The sequence below is a fragment of the Mytilus edulis genome, chromosome 10 (genome assembly GCF_963676685.1).
Source record: "Mytilus edulis chromosome 10, xbMytEdul2.2, whole genome shotgun sequence".
In the NCBI taxonomy this organism is placed as follows: Eukaryota; Metazoa; Mollusca; class Bivalvia; order Mytilida; family Mytilidae; genus Mytilus; species Mytilus edulis.
The window spans coordinates 58,817,313-58,836,457 of NC_092353.1; the positions used below are offsets into that span (position 1 = coordinate 58,817,313).

At 32.8% G+C, this 19,145-nt stretch overlaps 1 protein-coding gene across 1 annotated transcript; it reads left to right on the forward strand.

Moving 5' to 3' along the window:
- Window positions 1–270: 270 nt before the first annotated feature.
- On the forward strand, window positions 271–18,868 carry LOC139492861 (tyramine beta-hydroxylase-like). Its single transcript, XM_071281012.1, has 9 exons — window positions 271–284; window positions 2,540–2,750; window positions 4,855–4,990; window positions 5,587–5,688; window positions 8,660–8,839; window positions 9,328–9,491; window positions 12,021–12,264; window positions 16,524–16,620; window positions 18,431–18,868. The coding sequence occupies exons 1-9, from the start codon at window positions 271–273 to the stop codon at window positions 18,765–18,767; spliced, it is 1,485 nt and encodes a 494-aa protein (XP_071137113.1). The 3' UTR covers window positions 18,768–18,868.
- The last annotated feature ends 277 nt before the right edge of the window (window positions 18,869–19,145 follow it).

Below are 19,145 nucleotides of genomic sequence, written 5' to 3' on the forward strand. Positions count from 1 at the left end.
TAGAACTTTTTGTAAAAAAAAAACACTAGCACGTCATAGAAAATCAAGTGAGTAATTTATGTTTCAAATTTTATAACAAAAATCTCTGTATTAAAGGCTGTGGATCTTTATTTGCCACAAAGTCCTCTTTTTCTATCAAATGCAATGAAACAGTAAAAAATAATGCTTTGCATCAAGTTTCCCCTTGGAACATGTACTAAATGGCCTATCTCTATTATTTATTATATCTTAAGTTTTGATACAATTGAGGTTTGAAAAATTCGTACAAAAATGGCTACAGAAGGGTACATAAACCTATAAGAGAGGGGGCGAAAGATACCGGAGGGATATTCAAACTGATCGAAATTGAACTGGCAACACTATGGCTAAAAAAGAAAACGAATAGCAGAAAAATTATTGTACACACGAAACAACATAGAAAACTAAAGAATAAGCATGAACCCCACCAAAAACTTGGGATGATCTCAGGTGCCATGGAAGGGTAAGCAGATTCTACTCCACATGTGGCATCCGTCGTGTTGCTCATGTAATTACAAACCCGTTAAAACTAAAAGTTGTGGGAGTCCCTTTGGTATCTTCCGCTAAAGTCAAAGTTGATGAACTTTTATGTAATATTCACATGCATTTTAGACTTTCCTACCGCAGATTTCTGGATATTTAATTTGGGGTACATATGGGAAAGTAAAATGTTTCATTTAAACTTTTCGATACTGATCGAACATGTGAATCATATCTACACGTTATCTTGATGACTAAGATATTTGCCGCTGGACATTAAGTAGCCGATAATCAATGAATTTATCTATAATTTCACAAGCGTGTGTAAAAAGTAAAGACTTTTATACACTTACATTTTTTTTTTCTTTTTTTTGGTTTAATTTGATGTTTGTTTACTTTTTAAACGTTGGATAAGATTATAATAAGATTTGTCACTTGAATCATGTCTATGTTTTTTTTTGAGGTATGAGCGAATTCCATTGTAGTATCAGTCATCATAATTTTTGTTTAGCCATCATGATATCAACTCTCGCAAGGATTTGTATAGTGTCACTATACAAATCCTTGACTCTCGTTATTCAATTTAAATAATTATAATAAACTCGCCTAAGACTCGTTTATTATTAAATTGAAATAAAATAACTCGAGTTTATAAAGCAATATCCAATTCTCCCTCGTTTTGAAATCTAGAAATATACAACAATCAATGAAGCGTGTCACCCACAAATTTCATGTATTCGCTTTTGACATTCCTGTAAAAAAATGTTTGCCACAGTCTTGTCAACTGTTTGAAAACTAGTCAATATGTCTAATGGACGAAACAATGCGCCCAGTCGGCATTTCGTTGCTTCTTCACTTAGCATTTAGGAGTAGGTGCTAGGATTTTGGACTATCAATATTTTATCACAAAAAAGTTACTTGAAATCTTGCAAAGGATATTTGCGCAAACTTTTTAGTTTGGTAACACACATTTATTTTCAAAGTACATTTTTTGCAAGTGGTCTTAGTTTGATACGAATTCGAAGATTTTTGTGGTAGTCATGTTTTCGTGACGTCTCAATTCTATGTATGTATTGCTTCTATCGTATTCATTGCCATGGGCCCAGGTTTCATTTTTTAATGTTTTAATCGCGTAATAACCAAATATACGTGTATGGATATACCATGTTTCCGATCTTATAATGGAACAGCTGAAGGCATCACGCAAATAGGAAGTTGAAATAATGACAAATACATGTAATATGACATACTTTTTATTATACATGTAGGTGACAAAATATGTCTTCACGAATTCAGAAAATTCAGACATTAAGTTATAGGAAATTACATTCAGTTAAAGGGAAATTTCTACATTACGATAAAAGAAACAAAAGTTGTTGGGTTAGTACTAAATTAGTATACTATTGTCACAAAAAATGTAGTTTTTGCTGCAAATAACAGGGATTGAACTGAAACGTTGAAAATATATTTATAAAGTTGATTTTTTTTATCTAAAGTACTCATTATGATTAAACTTTGAAAGGTTCAAACATTCCAATAATAAATTAGACAGTAAATGGTGAATAATATTAATATAATACAATGCAAATAATATTATGAATTAAAAAATACACGTATAATCACTGAGACTTAAAATTAAAAACTGCTTAGTAAATAAAAAAGATTTTTCTTACAGATAATATTTTGAAAATGAAGACTGAATTAAAATAGTAAGTAACTGAAACGTTTATAGTAATTTGAATTATGTAGCGGATCTATTGAATTTTCAAAATTGTATACATAAAAAAGTAGATGTGGTACTATGATTGCCAATGAGAGAACTCTCCACAAGAGACCAAATGACGCAGAAATTAACAACTATAGGTTACCTTACGGTCTTCAACAATGAACTAAGTCCATACCGCATAGTCAGCAATAAAAGGCCCCGAAAATACAAATGTTACAACTAGAATGTAAAATATAATTTCCAAGTATTTTCTTTTGAAATATTATGATTTCGGATTTTATTACTTTTTCAAAAGTGATTTTTTAATTTTGACAGCATAGTGATTTGTGTGTGTTTAATGACCTTGTTTGACGGCAACTATTCCTACCCGTCATACCAATCATACATTCCAAACGGAAATAAAGTCCCTCACCCCTGCCACCAAAACAAACTTTGGAATGGTGTCGGACACGAATTACCTGGAGGAGGAGGAGCTCTGAATCCATTCGGAATCGATCTGTATCAAAACAAAGTAAACACTGGAAAGGTAAGATTTAGAGCTAATTCACTACTGCTTGTAGAGTAAAGCTTTGGTTGGCTTGCTTGCTCTGTTTGTATAAATGTTTACTCAAGCTTTTTAATTTAGATTTACATCTTCAAACAATATAATATATAGGCATATTCAAATCGTATATTTAATATCATATTTAAATTTTATTGGACGTTTTACTAATCACAATTATTATAATCGTTGTACATTATACGAACAAAGCCAGCAGTCTAACCAAATTCTTGCTCTATATGCATGCATTAGGAAATCAAACATCTTCTCGTATGGAGGATAGTTATTTTTTTCATTTGTTATCTTAAAATTACAATTATTAATACTATTTTAATATTTAGATATGCTTCAAAACAGGCCCTTTAATTTGATTAAATAAAATATATTTGTTTTCGTATATTCGTATTTGTTTTCGTGTATTCGTATTCGTATATTCGTTTTGTATTCGTATATTCGTATTTGTTTTCGTGTATTCGTATATTCGTATTATTATTATTATTTTATTACATAGCTTTTTTATATAGCGCCTATCTAATAAACATAATACTCTAAGCGCTTAACATATAAAATTGAAGGAAAATATATATCACATTTGCATACAATAATAGCAAATATATATATACGTCTAAGTCAGTGACAACTCTACAACAGATGTATCCATCGGATCGCCATCAATGATGGTGATGCATGGCCGTGTACATAATGTATATACAACTCGTCTAAACATCAACCCAACAATGTTAGATCTGTAAATTTGCTTTCGCAAATTTTTGGTTCTTCCCTCGCCGGGATTCGAACCCATGCTACTGTGATATCGTGACACCAAATCGCCTGCACTGCAGCCGTCCCGCTAGACCACACGACCACCTGGGCTCTCAAAAGAAAGAGCTTTCGCTGGCCGTGTGTTACCTTTCCTCGTCAGTTTTAATCTAGCGGCGTACTACAGTACATGAGATATATATATGAACATAAGAATGAAACAGAAATTAAATAGTATGTAAATTAAATGCATTGAAAGGGGGAAATATGTATCACAATGAATACCATAAAACATATCAGAATATAAGTCAACCAAAAATTAAATAAAATAATGATGAAAATTATAAGTATTTACATTCCCTGCGGTATATATACATAAGTAAAACCTATAAAAATTTGCATTAAAGAATTTATTCACTTAGTTAAGAGAAAATATAAGGTAGAAATTTAACAAGTAAAACAAAAAGAAAAAATAAATAAAACTGTCTCTTAAATAAAAACTTTAAAACTAAAAATTTAAAATTTAAATAAAATAAAAATAAAAAGGCCTGATCACTTAAACTGTTAGAATAATAAATAAATATTACAGGTCTTACATATCACATTACGCCAGTCTAAAAATATGTGTCTTTAAACCTTTTTTAAAACGAGGAAGCGATTGTTCTTTCCGTAAATGATTTGGTAGGTCATTCCACAATGTAGCTCCATCTCGGTCTAATCGTTTTTCACCGTATGTTTTAGTGCGGACATCTCTTGGTTTCGTTATGAGTCCTTCATTTTCTGACCGAAGTGTTCTAATAGGAGCGTATGGTACAATCAGTTCTTCCAAATATTTAGGTGCTTTATCGTGTAATGCCTTAAAAACGTAAAGTAAAACTTTAAAATGTATTCGTATATTCGTATTCATTTATTCGTTATCATTTAGAAGTAAAACCAATGTACAGATCAAACCGGAAAGATGTCTTTAAATGAGTCTGTATTCTGGTACAAAAGTCATGTATATGACATTGTTTCTATCACAGTCGGGAATTATATTTTGTAGGGATAGAATACCAAGTACAATATCCTTCTCACATATTTTAGATCTTGCAAACTGATACTTTGAACCCCAAGTTATCTCAATTTTCAAAATGCAGTAACACTTTCAGCAGATGCTAAATTGATTTATTTTTACTACATTGTACTGATCATATTTGGCAATATGAATCGCTACATGTATACTATTTTTTTTATTTTTTGGGGGGTCACTTGCAAATCCTTACTTTTTGGCTGATTAATGATAACACTTGTAAGTGAATTTATTGCAGTCCTGTTATTCTGATAATTTTAGATTTGGACTAAACCTATATGTGAAGCTGATTCGGATGGGGATGGTCGCACAAATGGACAAGAACTAGGAGATCCTGACTGTTTGTGGACTGAGAATACCAGTCAGCTGTTCACGAATTCTACAATCACCCATCCAGGTAGGGGATATACACTGTCATTCAATAACATTATAAACACCTACATCTACATCGTTGAAATGCAAAGTGTCTTAGACCCATCACACACGTACTAAACAATGGTCTTACATGTGTGAACAGTATCTAAGGTAGCATATATACAGTAGACCAACTAATTTTTGAGAGCGATTTATTTTTGTGACCTTCGCGAGTAGAAAATTACGATAATATAAATCGTCGCAAAAAAATGAAACCTTTGACTTTCCTAAGTTATCTTTAAAATTGCGAAATTAAATCGCCGAAGTGGACTAGAAAGGTCTCAATGCGAAATAAAGTATCCGCGAAAATAATTTGGTTTACAGTATGCAAAAATCAGAGTGATCTCCCATTCGTGTACCGGCTACAGGAAAATAATTAAATATGCCAACACATTTCCAAAGTAGTGTATAGATCAAGTAACGTGAAAAGTTTGTGGTTCATCTGGTGAATAATAGCTTATGTGCAAGATATCATAAAGTTCATGTTGCTCACTTGTCTCGCATTGTTGTAATTTGGTTTATTCAAGACAGTTGTGTATTTTTGTATAATGTGTATATTGATTATATTTGTCATTTTAGGCATTTGTGAACCAACAGACAGCGAAAACTGTAGAAAGGAGAATAAATGGCTGAAATGTGATGACAATAATTTTCATTGTCCTTCAATTCAAGACGATCCTGGTTAGTATGGGAAAAATTGATTTAAACATGTACAGTATAGGTACTTTAAATGTAGGTACTAATATTATTATTTCGCTTTTTTTCTCTTTTTTTCCAATTCTTTTTCACAAACGATCGTTATTAAACTGTTATTTTAATAAATAATACCCTTTTTTTAAGAATGATCAAGAATTTAGTCAATAATGAGGGTTTGGATGGGATTTACAGAATAGATAAAATTGAGAATGGAAATGGGGAATGTGTCAAAGAGACAACAACCCGCCCAAATAAAAAACAACAGCAGAGGGTCACCAACAGGTTTTCAATGTAGCGAGAAATTCCCCCACCCGGAGGCGTCCTTCAGCTGGCCCCTAAACAAATATATACTAGTCCAGTGATAATGAACGCCATACTAATTTCAAAATTGTACACAAGAAACTAAAATTAAAATAATACAAGACTAACAAAGGCCAGAGGCTCCTGACTTGGGACAGGCGCAAAAATGCGGCGGGGTTAAACATGTTTGTGAGATCTCAACCCTCTCCCTATACCTCTAACCAATGTAGTAAAGTAAACGCATAACAATACGCACATTAAAATTCAGTTCAAGAGAAATCCAAGTCTGATGTCAGAAGATGTAACCAAAGAAAATAAACAAAATGACAATAATACATAAATAACAACAGACTACTAGCAGTTAACTGACATGCCAGCTCCAGACTTCAACTAAACTGACTGAAAGATTATGATTTCATCATATGAACATCAGGCACAATCCTTTCCGTTAGGGGTTTAGTATCATACCATCATAACATATATGAGAAGAACATAACCCGTGTCATGCCAACAACTGTTTTTAGAATAAATGTGTTTAGTTCCGATGCAAAGACCTTATCAGTGACTCAATATTAACGCCAAAATATGCAATCTTTAATGACTTGACAACAGTATCGTAATTATATCCCTTCTTAATAAGTCTATTCAAAGGTTTTGTAAGTTTCTGAGGTGAATACTGACACCTTTGTGCTTTATAAAGAATATTACCATAAAAAATTGGATGTGAAATACCTGAACGTATTAGAAGTCTGCATGTTGAGCTATATTTACGAATGATGTCTTTATACCGATGATAAAATTTAGTAAATGTTTTGACTAGTTTGTGATATCGAAAACCCTGGTGTAATAATTTTTCAGTAATACATAAATTTCTCTCGTTAAAATCTAAAACATTGTTACATACACGAGCGAATCGTACAAGTTGAGATATATAAACACCGTAAGATGGTGACAAGGGAACGTCACCATCTAAAAACGGATAATTAACGATGGGAAATGAAAAATCATCCCTTTTATCATAAATTTTAGTATTCAGCTTTCCATTAGTGATATAGATATCAAGATCGAGAAAAGGGCAGTGGTCATTGTTAGTATTAGCTTTATTTAAAGTAAGTTCAACAGGATAAATTTCATTAATATACATACTGAAGTCGTCATTATTGAGAGCCAAAATATCATCCAAATATCTAAAAGTCTTATTAAATTTGTTTTTCAGATGTTGTTTCGATGGGTCTTTGCTTATTTTTGTCATAAATTGTAACTCATAACAATACAAAAACAGGTCTGCAATAAGTGGTGCACAGTTAGTTCCCATTGGGATTCCGATAATCTGACGATATACGGAATCCCCAAAGCGAACAAAAATGTTATCTAGTAAAAATTCAAGGACATATATAGTATCAAAGCATGTCCAATTAACATATTTTTTTTGTTAATTGTTACTAAAAAATGACCTAAAAGAGTTTGAACATATATATTCACATTCTGATTTTTTGAATGCCCATTTAATTAGGTGTGTGAATTTTTTCTTAATGAGAATGTGAGGCAATGTGGTATACAGGGTAGAAAAATCAAAACTCTGAACAGATTGAAAATCACCAATATAAGCATGCAATTTATCAAGTACTTCCAACGAGTTCTTGACACTCCAAAAGTAATTTATTCCACTATTTTCGAAGGAATATTCATTGGACAAATACTAATGGTCATAAAATGGTCATAAAATGGTCATAAAATGGAAAAAAAATGATAAAGGTATAGAGAATAATGGGTGCAAACTAAAAGAATTGAGAATAATGGACAACAAAAAATTAAGAATAGAGAAAAAGGATTACAAACTTTATGATGTACTTACTAGGTGAAATTTGAAAAAATTAGAAAGAAACATTTATAATATATGTCAAAAAGACATCAGTTATGGAACGAAATAAGCCAAGATAGTGAGAGGTTATTGGCTCCTGTTCAAGAAATTTAAGTTTTAAAAAATGGCGGAAAAAATGCTAACTCGGATTTTTACCTTATATTTTGCATTCAATTTGGTAATTTAATTGGATATCAAATCGAAACATAATACATATAGAATCTGCGAAATGACCTTTTATGAGCTATTAAAAAGTCTTATATAAAAAGAAAAATGGCTGTTATGAGACAATATAGTTTACTCTGTATCATAGTGGAAAAAACAGGCGTCCGAACATCTGAAACAAATTCCCAAACCTCACTTAAAAGTACATCCTTAAGGTGGTACCTAACACTACAGGGAGATAACTCTGTCATATCAGCTAAAAGTTTTAATTATGTTGCGTTGTGAAGGCAATACAAAGCTTCTCAATGATCAAAATTAGTGTTTGTCAAACTGCTATATAACCAGTGTAATTTTTCTGATAAAACGATGGGTTCAAATTTTTTGAATTTTTTATATTTTTGTTAAAGGGTCAAAGTAAATACTTTGTAAAGATTTTATGAAAATTAAACGAGCCAAATTAATTTTAGTGAAAGTGTTGGGTACCACCTTACACAGAATACAGACTTTATGGACCCACCATCTAGAGACCCTTTATAATCATAGCAACAGTCCAAATGGAATTTGAGTGTATACAGTTGCATTTACGATAGGTACTCATTAGAATATCAGATTTCACATGTCTTGTTTCAGATGTTAAAGAGTTGACATTGAGAATTCCAAAAACTAAAGTGCAACACAAAGGCAGTAGATACGTATGTACACACCTACACGTACCATTGGATGGAGATTATCACGTGATTGCAGTTAAGCCTCACGTTGATAACAGACGTGTTGTTCATCATGTTATACTTTTTGGATGCGATGCTGTAGGTCTGTACTATTTATTTATTTACACCTTGTGCGATGAAAACAAACTTAACAGATAATAAACAATGCAAAATCATCGAAACCAAATGTATGTGTATTATGATTATAAATCTTAGTAAATTTCATTTGATGACAATACACTTATATTGAACGTGTATTTCATGTGTAGGTTGCATAAAAAATATCTCAATGCTATAATAAACAATTGACGAGCCGCGTCGCCATTTAAACCACATTTGCATCTGTCAAATCCAAAATTGACGGTTGAAAATATTCAAATACTGTTATTACCGTAGTAATTAATCAAATTATATAATATTTCATGGAGTCTTCGTTTTTCTGAAGTTACCTCCACAGGCAATGTCAAATGTTTGGCAATCCGGAAAACTAAAATAAAACTTAATGCACATGCATATATGATTTTTAAAATTTTATCTCGATCGTTAATACTCATTAGAGATCCATTATTCACACATTGTTTTTACTTACAGAGAATCAGCCCAGAGTGAACGAGGCACGTACTTGTGATTCTACGCAAGGACCTTCTTATTGTCGTATTGTGACTTTCTGGACTCTTGGTGTCGATGGTGAATGTTTTCCTGATCAGTTTGGTATCCCAATTGGTAATCACGGCTTTACCAGGTTTATGTTACAGGTCAGCTATTTAGTTTAACATGTTAAATGCCAATTGGCCGTTTCAAAATCTAATGCATCCTGGGTAATATTTTCAAAAGCGTACACCAAAGCGTTTTGATTGGTTTAAAACGTTATAAACAATGGAAATTCAACCAATGACATAACGTTATTTTCACTTTGGGGTACGAACAATGAAATTACCCATGATGCTTTAGATTCTGAAACGGCCAAATAGTTGTCTCATTGGCACTCACACCACATCTTCCTATATCTATCATTTATTATGAAATTGTTATACACTTTTATCCTGTAATTTACACCTGTTTTTTCGATTTTTCTTTTCCTTTTCAATGTTTTGACTAGTTCAACACTTGATCATATTGAAATACAAATGTACTTGGTTTTATGTCAAATATTGACTCAAATTGTTATTTTGTCCTGGTGAATCTGTCTGGACATTCAAACTACGTTTTTCTTATCCGAATTCGGATAAGGATCGTCATAGCATACCAAACTCTGTGAGGTCATACATTTTGCTTATCCGAATTCGGATAAGGATCGTCATTGCATACCAAACTCTATGAGGTCATACGTTTTTCTTATCCGAATTCGGATAAGGATCGTCATAGCATACATGTACCAAACTCTGTGAGGTCATACATTTTTCTTATCCGAATTCGGATAAGGATCGTCATTGCATACCAAACTCTATGAGGTCATACATTTTTCTTATCCGAATTCGGATAAGGATCGTCATAGCATACTAAACTCTGTGAGGTCATACATTTTTCTTATCCGAATTCGGATAAGGACCGTCATTGCATACCAAACTCTATGAGGTCATACGTTTTTCTTATCCGAATTCGGATAAGGATCGTCATAGCATACCAAACTCTGTTAGGTCATACATTTTTCTTATCCGAATTCGGATAAGGATCGTCATAGCATACATGTACCAAACTCTGTGAGGTCATACATTTTTCTTATCCGAATTCGGATAAGGATCGTCATTGCATACCAAACTCTATGAGGTCATACATTTTTCTTATCCGAATTCGGATAAGGATCGTCATAGCATACTAAACTCTGTGAGGTCATACATTTTTCTTATCCGAATTCGGATAAGGACCGTCATTGCATACCAAACTCTATGAGGTCATACGTTTTTCTTATCCGAATTCGGATAAGGATCGTCATAGCATACCAAACTCTGTTAGGTCATACATTTTTCTTATCCGAATTCGGATAAGGATCGTCATTGCATACCAAACTCTATGAGGTCATACATTTTTCTTATCCGAATTCGGATAAGGATCGTCATAGCATACCAAACTCTGTGAGGTCATACATTTTTCTTATCCGAATTCGGATAAGAACAGTTATAAGTCCTTGATAATGAGTATTATGTATTCTATACAAATTCGGATAACATTAGTTTCTGTCCGATTCCCGATCTAAACTGTGATAATTCGAATATTAATTCTTCTTGTCTTCTTGTCCAAACTCAGATAACACAATGACTACTGCAATTTTACTGTTGAGTTCAACATATAAAAGTGTCGCCTACCAACATTCTTATTTCAGAAATCTCGCTTATCCGAAACACCTATTGACTTGAGCATATGGAAATGCTCAAAAGCAATTGGAAACTGTTCTCTGACCATAAAAAGTGACTGCCATGAAATGGCCTACAGTGCTGAAAGTAACATTTAACACCAATCAATCAATATAGTTTCATCCGATAGCATTGCATTAAATTTAATAATATTTCTTATCATCTATTGCAATCACTAGACATTTGTTGTTGTCTTTCATTGAAAAATTTCAAAAAAATCTTCTCCTTTTTGTTGATACAAAATGTATTGACATGTGCCACTAAATTACTAAACTCCTCTCTATTGTTATTAAAATACTGTTGGAACAAATTGGATCCTTTATGTTGTTATTGAACTACATGGTTATACACATGAAACGCATATGGACAACTCTCCATCCAAATAACAATTTATAAAAGTAAATCATTATAGGTCAGTGTACGGCCTTCAACACGGAGCCTTGGCTCACACCGATCAAAAAGCTATAAAGGGCCCAAAAATTACTAGTGTAAAACCATTCAAACGGGAAAACCAACGGTCTAATCTATATATATATAAAAGACACTGTTTAAAAACGTATACAGCAATATCGAATAACAATGTTAACCCAAACGACTTAGGCTATGCTCAAAAAAGCAAAATGCACATACTAGATACTATATTTTCATCTAATGCATACTTTTTTTTAAATTGAGTTAAGAGTTTTCTTAGTCCGCAACAAGTTTAAATCGTATTCTAGTCTCTTGCTAAATTAAAGTTTTTTCCAACAATAAAATCTTGCTTGATCAATGGATTTCTATACCATGTATACCGTGAAAATCTTCGGTGAGCCATTGTGGCGAAACCGCACCAAAACTGGATTTATTTCAAAATGATTCAGCTCAACTCATTTTTTGATTTTTGGTCATATGATTGTTGTAGTGGCTGTATTTACATAAAAATAAATTTTCCAGATTCACTGGCAAAACTCTGAAAATAATGTTATACAAACAGACAGTTCAGGAATGACCTTGTTTTACACTCCAGCACTGCGATCATATAATGCTGCCGTTTTAACTGTTGGTCAGACTATGTTTCATTTGGGTCCAGGACAATCTGAGGTCAAAGTTGAAGGGAACTGTTCCGGACAATGCACGAAACGTGAATTCAAAGGACCTATATACATCCATTCTTCAGGCAATCACATGCATACTTTAGGTGAGTAAGAAAATACTGTTTTAAATTCGAATACCAAAGAATTCGTTCAACATAAAATTTAATAATTTGTTCTATCAAAGACAACAGGTAAGAGGTAAGATACACGCCTCCCTCCAGTGTGCAAGACAAACTAAGTGTTTCCGGGTCGTCATGTTGGCTCGAGACCAAAAGAGTGGACAGAGAAACATGGTTTGAACCTATTTTCTCTATAGAATATTAAATTACTTACATTTGTTGAAGTAGATCGGAGGATTTAAATGCGTTTTCTTATTTAAATACTTTTGACATTACGATAGTGACTGTCTTACAAAAAAGAAAATAATAATAAGATCATGGTTGTCAAGTCGTTTTTGAATTTAAGAAATACTAAGGCTTTTCTACCTTAGAATAGATGACCTTAGGTGTATTTGGCAAATCTTTTAAGAATTTGGGTCCTCAAGGCTCTTCAACTTCGTACTCTATTGGCTTTTTGAACTTTTTTGGATTCGAGCGTCACTGAGGAGTCTTTTATAGACGAAACGAGCGTCTAGGGTAAATACAAAATTTAATTCTGGTATCTATGATGAGTTAATTTATTGTTTGGGTGCGAGTCAAAAGATAACACTTAATTATTGTTGTCAAATATATTAAACAGGCTATTATTTGAACTTAGAATAATTTTTAATTATGGAATTTGCATTATTTCGTGTGTTAGAAATTTTTAATGAATTCTATGTTTATTCTGTATTATAATGTTCTGTGCCGCGCACAACACTTTCTATTACAAAGACGATAGCATATTTTCAATAGAATGTATTGTGCCGCGCACAACACTATCTATACTTACAGACCTGCTCGTGCATTTTTCATTGTTATTCAACGCAAAATATTTATCTAAGAAACCTGGGACGAACTCATTTCACAAAGGATTTCTATTGTCTACGTATACTTATTGTACCTCGAACTTATTTACCCGAAGTAGGTCTTTAAGTTGAGGTTCAATTTACTTAAAGTTAATCGGGCATGACTAATTAGATACGCCCTCTTAAAATCAGGGGGTCCGAAATAGGATCGGGAAAAAACACCCAGCAAAATACCTTAATTTACAATTTAAGAATTTGTTTGATTCAAAGTGCTTTTGGTTGCTTAAATATCTCCGATCAATAATCAGGCGGTATTTTGTGGAAATAATAACCTGTCCCGAACCGGGAGATGTTGGCTGCAATGGGAATTTATTTATAAAAAAGTCCATATCTCATTTACTTATAGGTGGCCGTTATTGATTGTAAATTGATGACGTTTTGTTTATGGCATTCGTCTATCGTGGAGAAAAAAGAGGGAAGGAGGGCTAATAGCTTTATTTACGAGTTCGATCATTATGGTTCAAATCTATTCTATTACGATCTATTACGGCATACGTTTTACCTCTAGCAAACGCTCCGCCTTATTGTAAGAGGTTAGTGCCACTGAGGGAACGAGATAACTATCTTGAGGGAACGACATAGTATCTTGAGGGAACGAGATAACTATCTTGAGGGAACGACATAGTATCTTGAGGGAACGAGATAACTATCTTGTGGGAACGACATAGCATCTTGAGGGAACGACATAGTATCTTGAGGGAACAACATAATTCTTTTTTCTTTCATGGCCGCATTCTGCCACCGTAGAAATGGCACATTTGATTTAATATTATTTACCGTCAAAGATATCCCAACAATCGCAAGTGTTTTGTTGAAAAATTTCACCTGCTATATTTTAATTTTAATCGTGAAAATTTAAAAAATTGTAATATAAACCAGTAAAAGAAAAACACGTTACTGGATAATAAAACGGTAAAATAAATAATATTAATGGATGACGACCAGCGGCAAATAAAATTAGTATTCAGGACGATTACATGTAAATATAATAAGAGTATTTTTTTTATCGTGTAAGTTCACAAGATATTAGTTCGCAGGAAGAAAAGTCATCCGACCCGAAATATTTCCGACTCTTAGCCGGCCAGTCTGTGCTCTTACTCTATGATGTCACCTCCTATTGTACGACCTATCTATTGTATTTAAAATTTATGTGTTATAGTCATGAACATGCATGAAATATTTGCTACTGGACGTAAAGCAAACAACAATTGATTTCTTTGCACACAAAGACAAGATCTTGTAAAATGCTATATTTTACAATGTCAATTTAAATTTTTATGTTTGGTTTTTTTTAAATTTTTTTTTTTGGGGGGGGGGGGGGGGGGGGTCCTCTTCAGTTTATCACATAACTGACTCTCATTAAAAAGTTTTAAATTTTTTTTTACTATGGTTCTTATCCACTGTTTTAATTCGTTTGTTTTGTCAGGCAAGGATAGAACTAAGCAAGATAAAAGTTTTTCAGGTGTTTTTGCTTCATTTAGACATGAAAAGGGAATTACGGACGACTAAATTAAAGAGTTTGTTTTCATATAATGCATTGAACTTGCGAATATATCTCACCTCACACGTTTTCATCGGGCCAGTGAAACCTAGTTTAATGCGGTTTTATTCATTGACGTTTGCATGCATAGTTTTTATTAAAAAAACACAAATAAAGCAAGATCTATTTATTAATTGGGACTAAATAGACAAAACCAATTATTTAGCATTCGCATGTAACGTAATATAGGAAAATAACCAAATCAGAAACAAAAGTAACATTTACCGGATGAATATTGTGAAGGACCTTATGCATCTAGGTCTGTCCGATTAGAAGTTCTGAAACAAGCTGTTTAAAAAAGCTAATTGTTGGAAGAGCTTACTTACTGTTTTCTAAGGTCTGATCTTTACAAATATATTTCATGATTACTGACAGATCAAAAACATCAAGTATATATAGCATGAAGATGTTGGGCATAACATTCATTGGTCAGTTGAAATGAGGTCTTTATGGGGTTTTGATTGCCTCATTTATTAAGAAATCGTTATTTTGAAAAGTTGGCTAAAAAAATATAAATTTACCCCTTAATTTTGTAAAACTATCATTTGGTGTTATTTAGATGTTAATATTTTTAACATACATAAATAATTATATGATGTAATGCCATAAAATCGGTCCGTTTTCATTTCAATTTGGTAACGGTTAATTGTATATATCATTCTGAGTACTGTTTAACTATCCTTTAAGTTGAACATATTTAGACTCGTCCAGGTCAGGGGAATTAGGATTCTGCAAGTGCTTTTTATGTACTTTTCTTATATTTTTGACGGTTTGTAAGTCAGTTAAAGTTCAATGATTAAGTTAATTTTGACAATAAAAGACCTCCTCACAAAAAGGGCTGAACACCCCTTTTTGTTCGGAGGTCTTTTAATATCAATATCAACTTATCATTGAACTTTTACTATTACAAAATACACCGTGTGGAAAGTGTTATGCTCCGCTCAAAACATAATAATACAAAATAAACATGGAATTTATAAAAAAAAATTCCAACACAAGAAATTATGTAAATTCCAAAATTAAAAATAATTCCAAGTTCAAATAATAGCCTGTTATTAGTTAAAATACACCATTTATACTTTGTCTGAGCTGTCCTTATAGACAGTCCGAGTTGTCTTATTGTTCAGTCTGATTGTACTCGGTCTCCAGGCCGAGTTTTCTCGTATTCGTTTTTTTATGCATTAATATAAACGTTTGAAGAAAATATCGTTTGATTGACAAGGTGCCATAGTTCCATTAACACACTAGCATACTATTAGATTGATTGCTTGTGAGCTTATTCTAACGTTCAATGGCATGGGCCCATGCATATACAGGACAAGAACAAATTAATAATAAATTATCTGAATATGCAGAATAGGGACGGTATTTTTCCTAGCAGTAGGCCCTCTAGACCTTTCAAATTCATAAGAATTTGCCAGGGTGATAAACTTTAGTTTAAAACCTATATAGATGATAATTTACAGACGATTGCATGGGGGGTGTAGGTAAAGCTGATATCTTTGGTTACCTTGCTTGCTACCTGAACTGTGAAGTCATTATTCGGTAAGGTATACAACCCTCCTTTTGAAGTAATCTAATCCTACAGACAGATATATTGATTATCTGTCGGACTAGTCTACTCTTAAAGAGGGCAGTTTACCTAATCTAATAATGACTTCTCGGTTCAGCTAGCAAGCAAGCTAACTAGAGATATAACCTTTACCTACACACTCATTACAATCGGCTGTAAGACGAACGCAAAAACATTTTAATAATATTGTTTACAATTGGTTTATTGATAGCATACACATTATAATCATGCTCTAAATTTACAGGTCGAAAACAAAGAGTAGAACAATATCGGAATGGTTCTTTAATCAACATAATCTCAGATCAAGATGATTATTCATTCCACAGACAACACATACAAAAGTAAGTATTATTTTCAATCCATACTTTACTTGTTACATTATAAATAGAAAATAAAGCTACCGTAGGCACCATTAAGTTTAATATAAAAAAGAAGATGTGGTATAATTCCCAATGAGACAACTCTTTACAAGCAACCAAAATGACACAAATATTATCAAACTATAGGTCACCGAACGACCATCAACAATGAGCAAAGCCCACACCGGATAGTTAGCTACATTATAAAAGGCCCCGAAATGACAATATAAAACAATTCAAACGAGAAAACTAACGACCTAATTTATGTACAAAAAATGAACGAAAAACAAATATGTAACACATAAACAAACGACAACCACTGAATTACAGGCTCCTGACTTAGGACAGGCGCATAATTACAGATTGTGGCGGGGTTAGAAATATAAGCGGGATCCAAATCATCCCCTAACCTGGACAGTGACGCTAGTTAAATATGCAATAACAGTCTTCAGAAATAAATGTTTGATACCGATTTTGTTAACTTGGCACGTTTTTCTTTAATATTCTAAACCATTGTTGAATTTTATGTTTTGATTTTAATAATACTGGCCGTAAGAGTGCTGTGTAGGCGGTCAAGATCGGTAAAAACTTCTATCATCATGTTTTAATTTTTGGTTGATTGGTTAATGTTCAAGGTAATATCATGCAAACAACAAACTAAGGAATAAAGTAAGACACCAGTATGTACACACGTGCATGTCAACATCGATCTAGTCTTAAAGATACAAGATACCGAATGTCGTTACGTCACGAGTTGTCGTTCCTGCTGTCGTCGGCATACATGAAATTGACGGCAGACGTACGGTCTCAAGTTCTGAATTGAACACATATCAATAAAAAATGTATCGATAATTACAACAGTTGACAATGTCTCCATACTTTTTTTGTTTTGAAAAGTATTTATTTAATTACAGAAAAGAAAATGCACCAAGTTCGTTTTATTCGATCGATGCCCATTTTCGAATGATTTTTTACCACCAAAAAAGCTTTCAGAGCCTTTTTTTAAAACTAATTTAGTGTGTTTGAACGTAGTAACGGTAAGCAATGTGATCAAACAAAATAACGAAGGCCATGTAAAGTCGTTTCTCCCTTGCACATAACATTGAGAATAGAAAAGGGGAATATGTCAAAGAGAGCAGATAACCGTCGAAGGCCACCAATGGGTCTTCAACGTAGCAAAAAAGTCCTGCACCCGGATGTGGGCCGCAGTTGCCCTCTAATTTCAAATAAAAAAAAACATATAAGAATATTAAACTGAAGGCAAAATGCACTTTGGTTAAACATGTTTTGTGAAATCTCAACCATTCCCTATACATCTAGCCAATGTAGAATTGATATTAGTAACTCAATAGTCATTGCAAAAAATCTGACTTTACTGAACAGATGTTTTCGGTCGTAGACGAATACAGTAGTAATTAAAACAAAACAATTCTGAAATTCATGGTTTAATACGCATAACTGCATGTATCTTTAGCCAAAACAAAATGTGAAAGTACATAAAGGATATTCAGGTTTTATCCACCGTTTTCTACATCTGAAAATGCCTGTACCAAGTCAGGAATATGACAGTTCTTGTCCATTCGTTTTTGATGTGTTTTGTCATTTGATTTTGCCATGTGATGATGGACTTTCCGATTGGATTCTCCTCTGAGTTCAGTATTTTTGTGATTTTACTTTCTTCATAACTGACTCACACTGTCATTTGAAAAACAAAAATTAAATAAATACGAATAAATACTCTTATAACTCTTAATAATAATGCATTCAACGGATATCTTTTGGTTTGTTTCAGACACAATCCACCAATAGAAATACAACCTGGCGATGACTTGCGAGTTACCTGTACTTATGACACAACTTCTAGGAACGAAACAACATCGTTTGGAGAGGGAACAGAGCACGAAATGTGTTTTGTCTTTTTAACATTTTACCCTATTGAGAATGTACATTCTAATTTCATGTGTTACCAATGGCTCAAATTTCCTCATTGTCTTATTCGTGATATAGCGAATTTTGGGGAAAATGTGAAGACAAAACCACTTTTAAAAATTGGGGTAAAGGCTGCAATGAACTCTTTAATGAATCATTACATGAATAAGAAACCCATTAATTCAGTATTAGATCCATGATTATTTAATTAGTTGTTATCACCGTGTATCATCAGTACACCGGATATAGGTACTAAGCAAGCGGAACATCATCATTTTTGACCTGACACGGTAAGAAAATCTTTGTTTTGTTTACATAATGTCAATGTGTACCTCACTCTTAATTTAATTGTTGTTTTAAGAAATTATTTTGTCGTAAATTCGTGATAAGGAAAGTCTTATTATTTTCTCAAAACAAGAAAGCTTACTAAAAACATGTGCAAATACTTGTCAATGAAGATAACGCTCGTCTCATTCCATATGATTATATAATTCATTACAACTATTTTTCTGACAAAAGGCCACTGTGTGTGCATAAGAAGTATAGCTGTTTCAATATTTGGCATTGAAGTCTTTCAG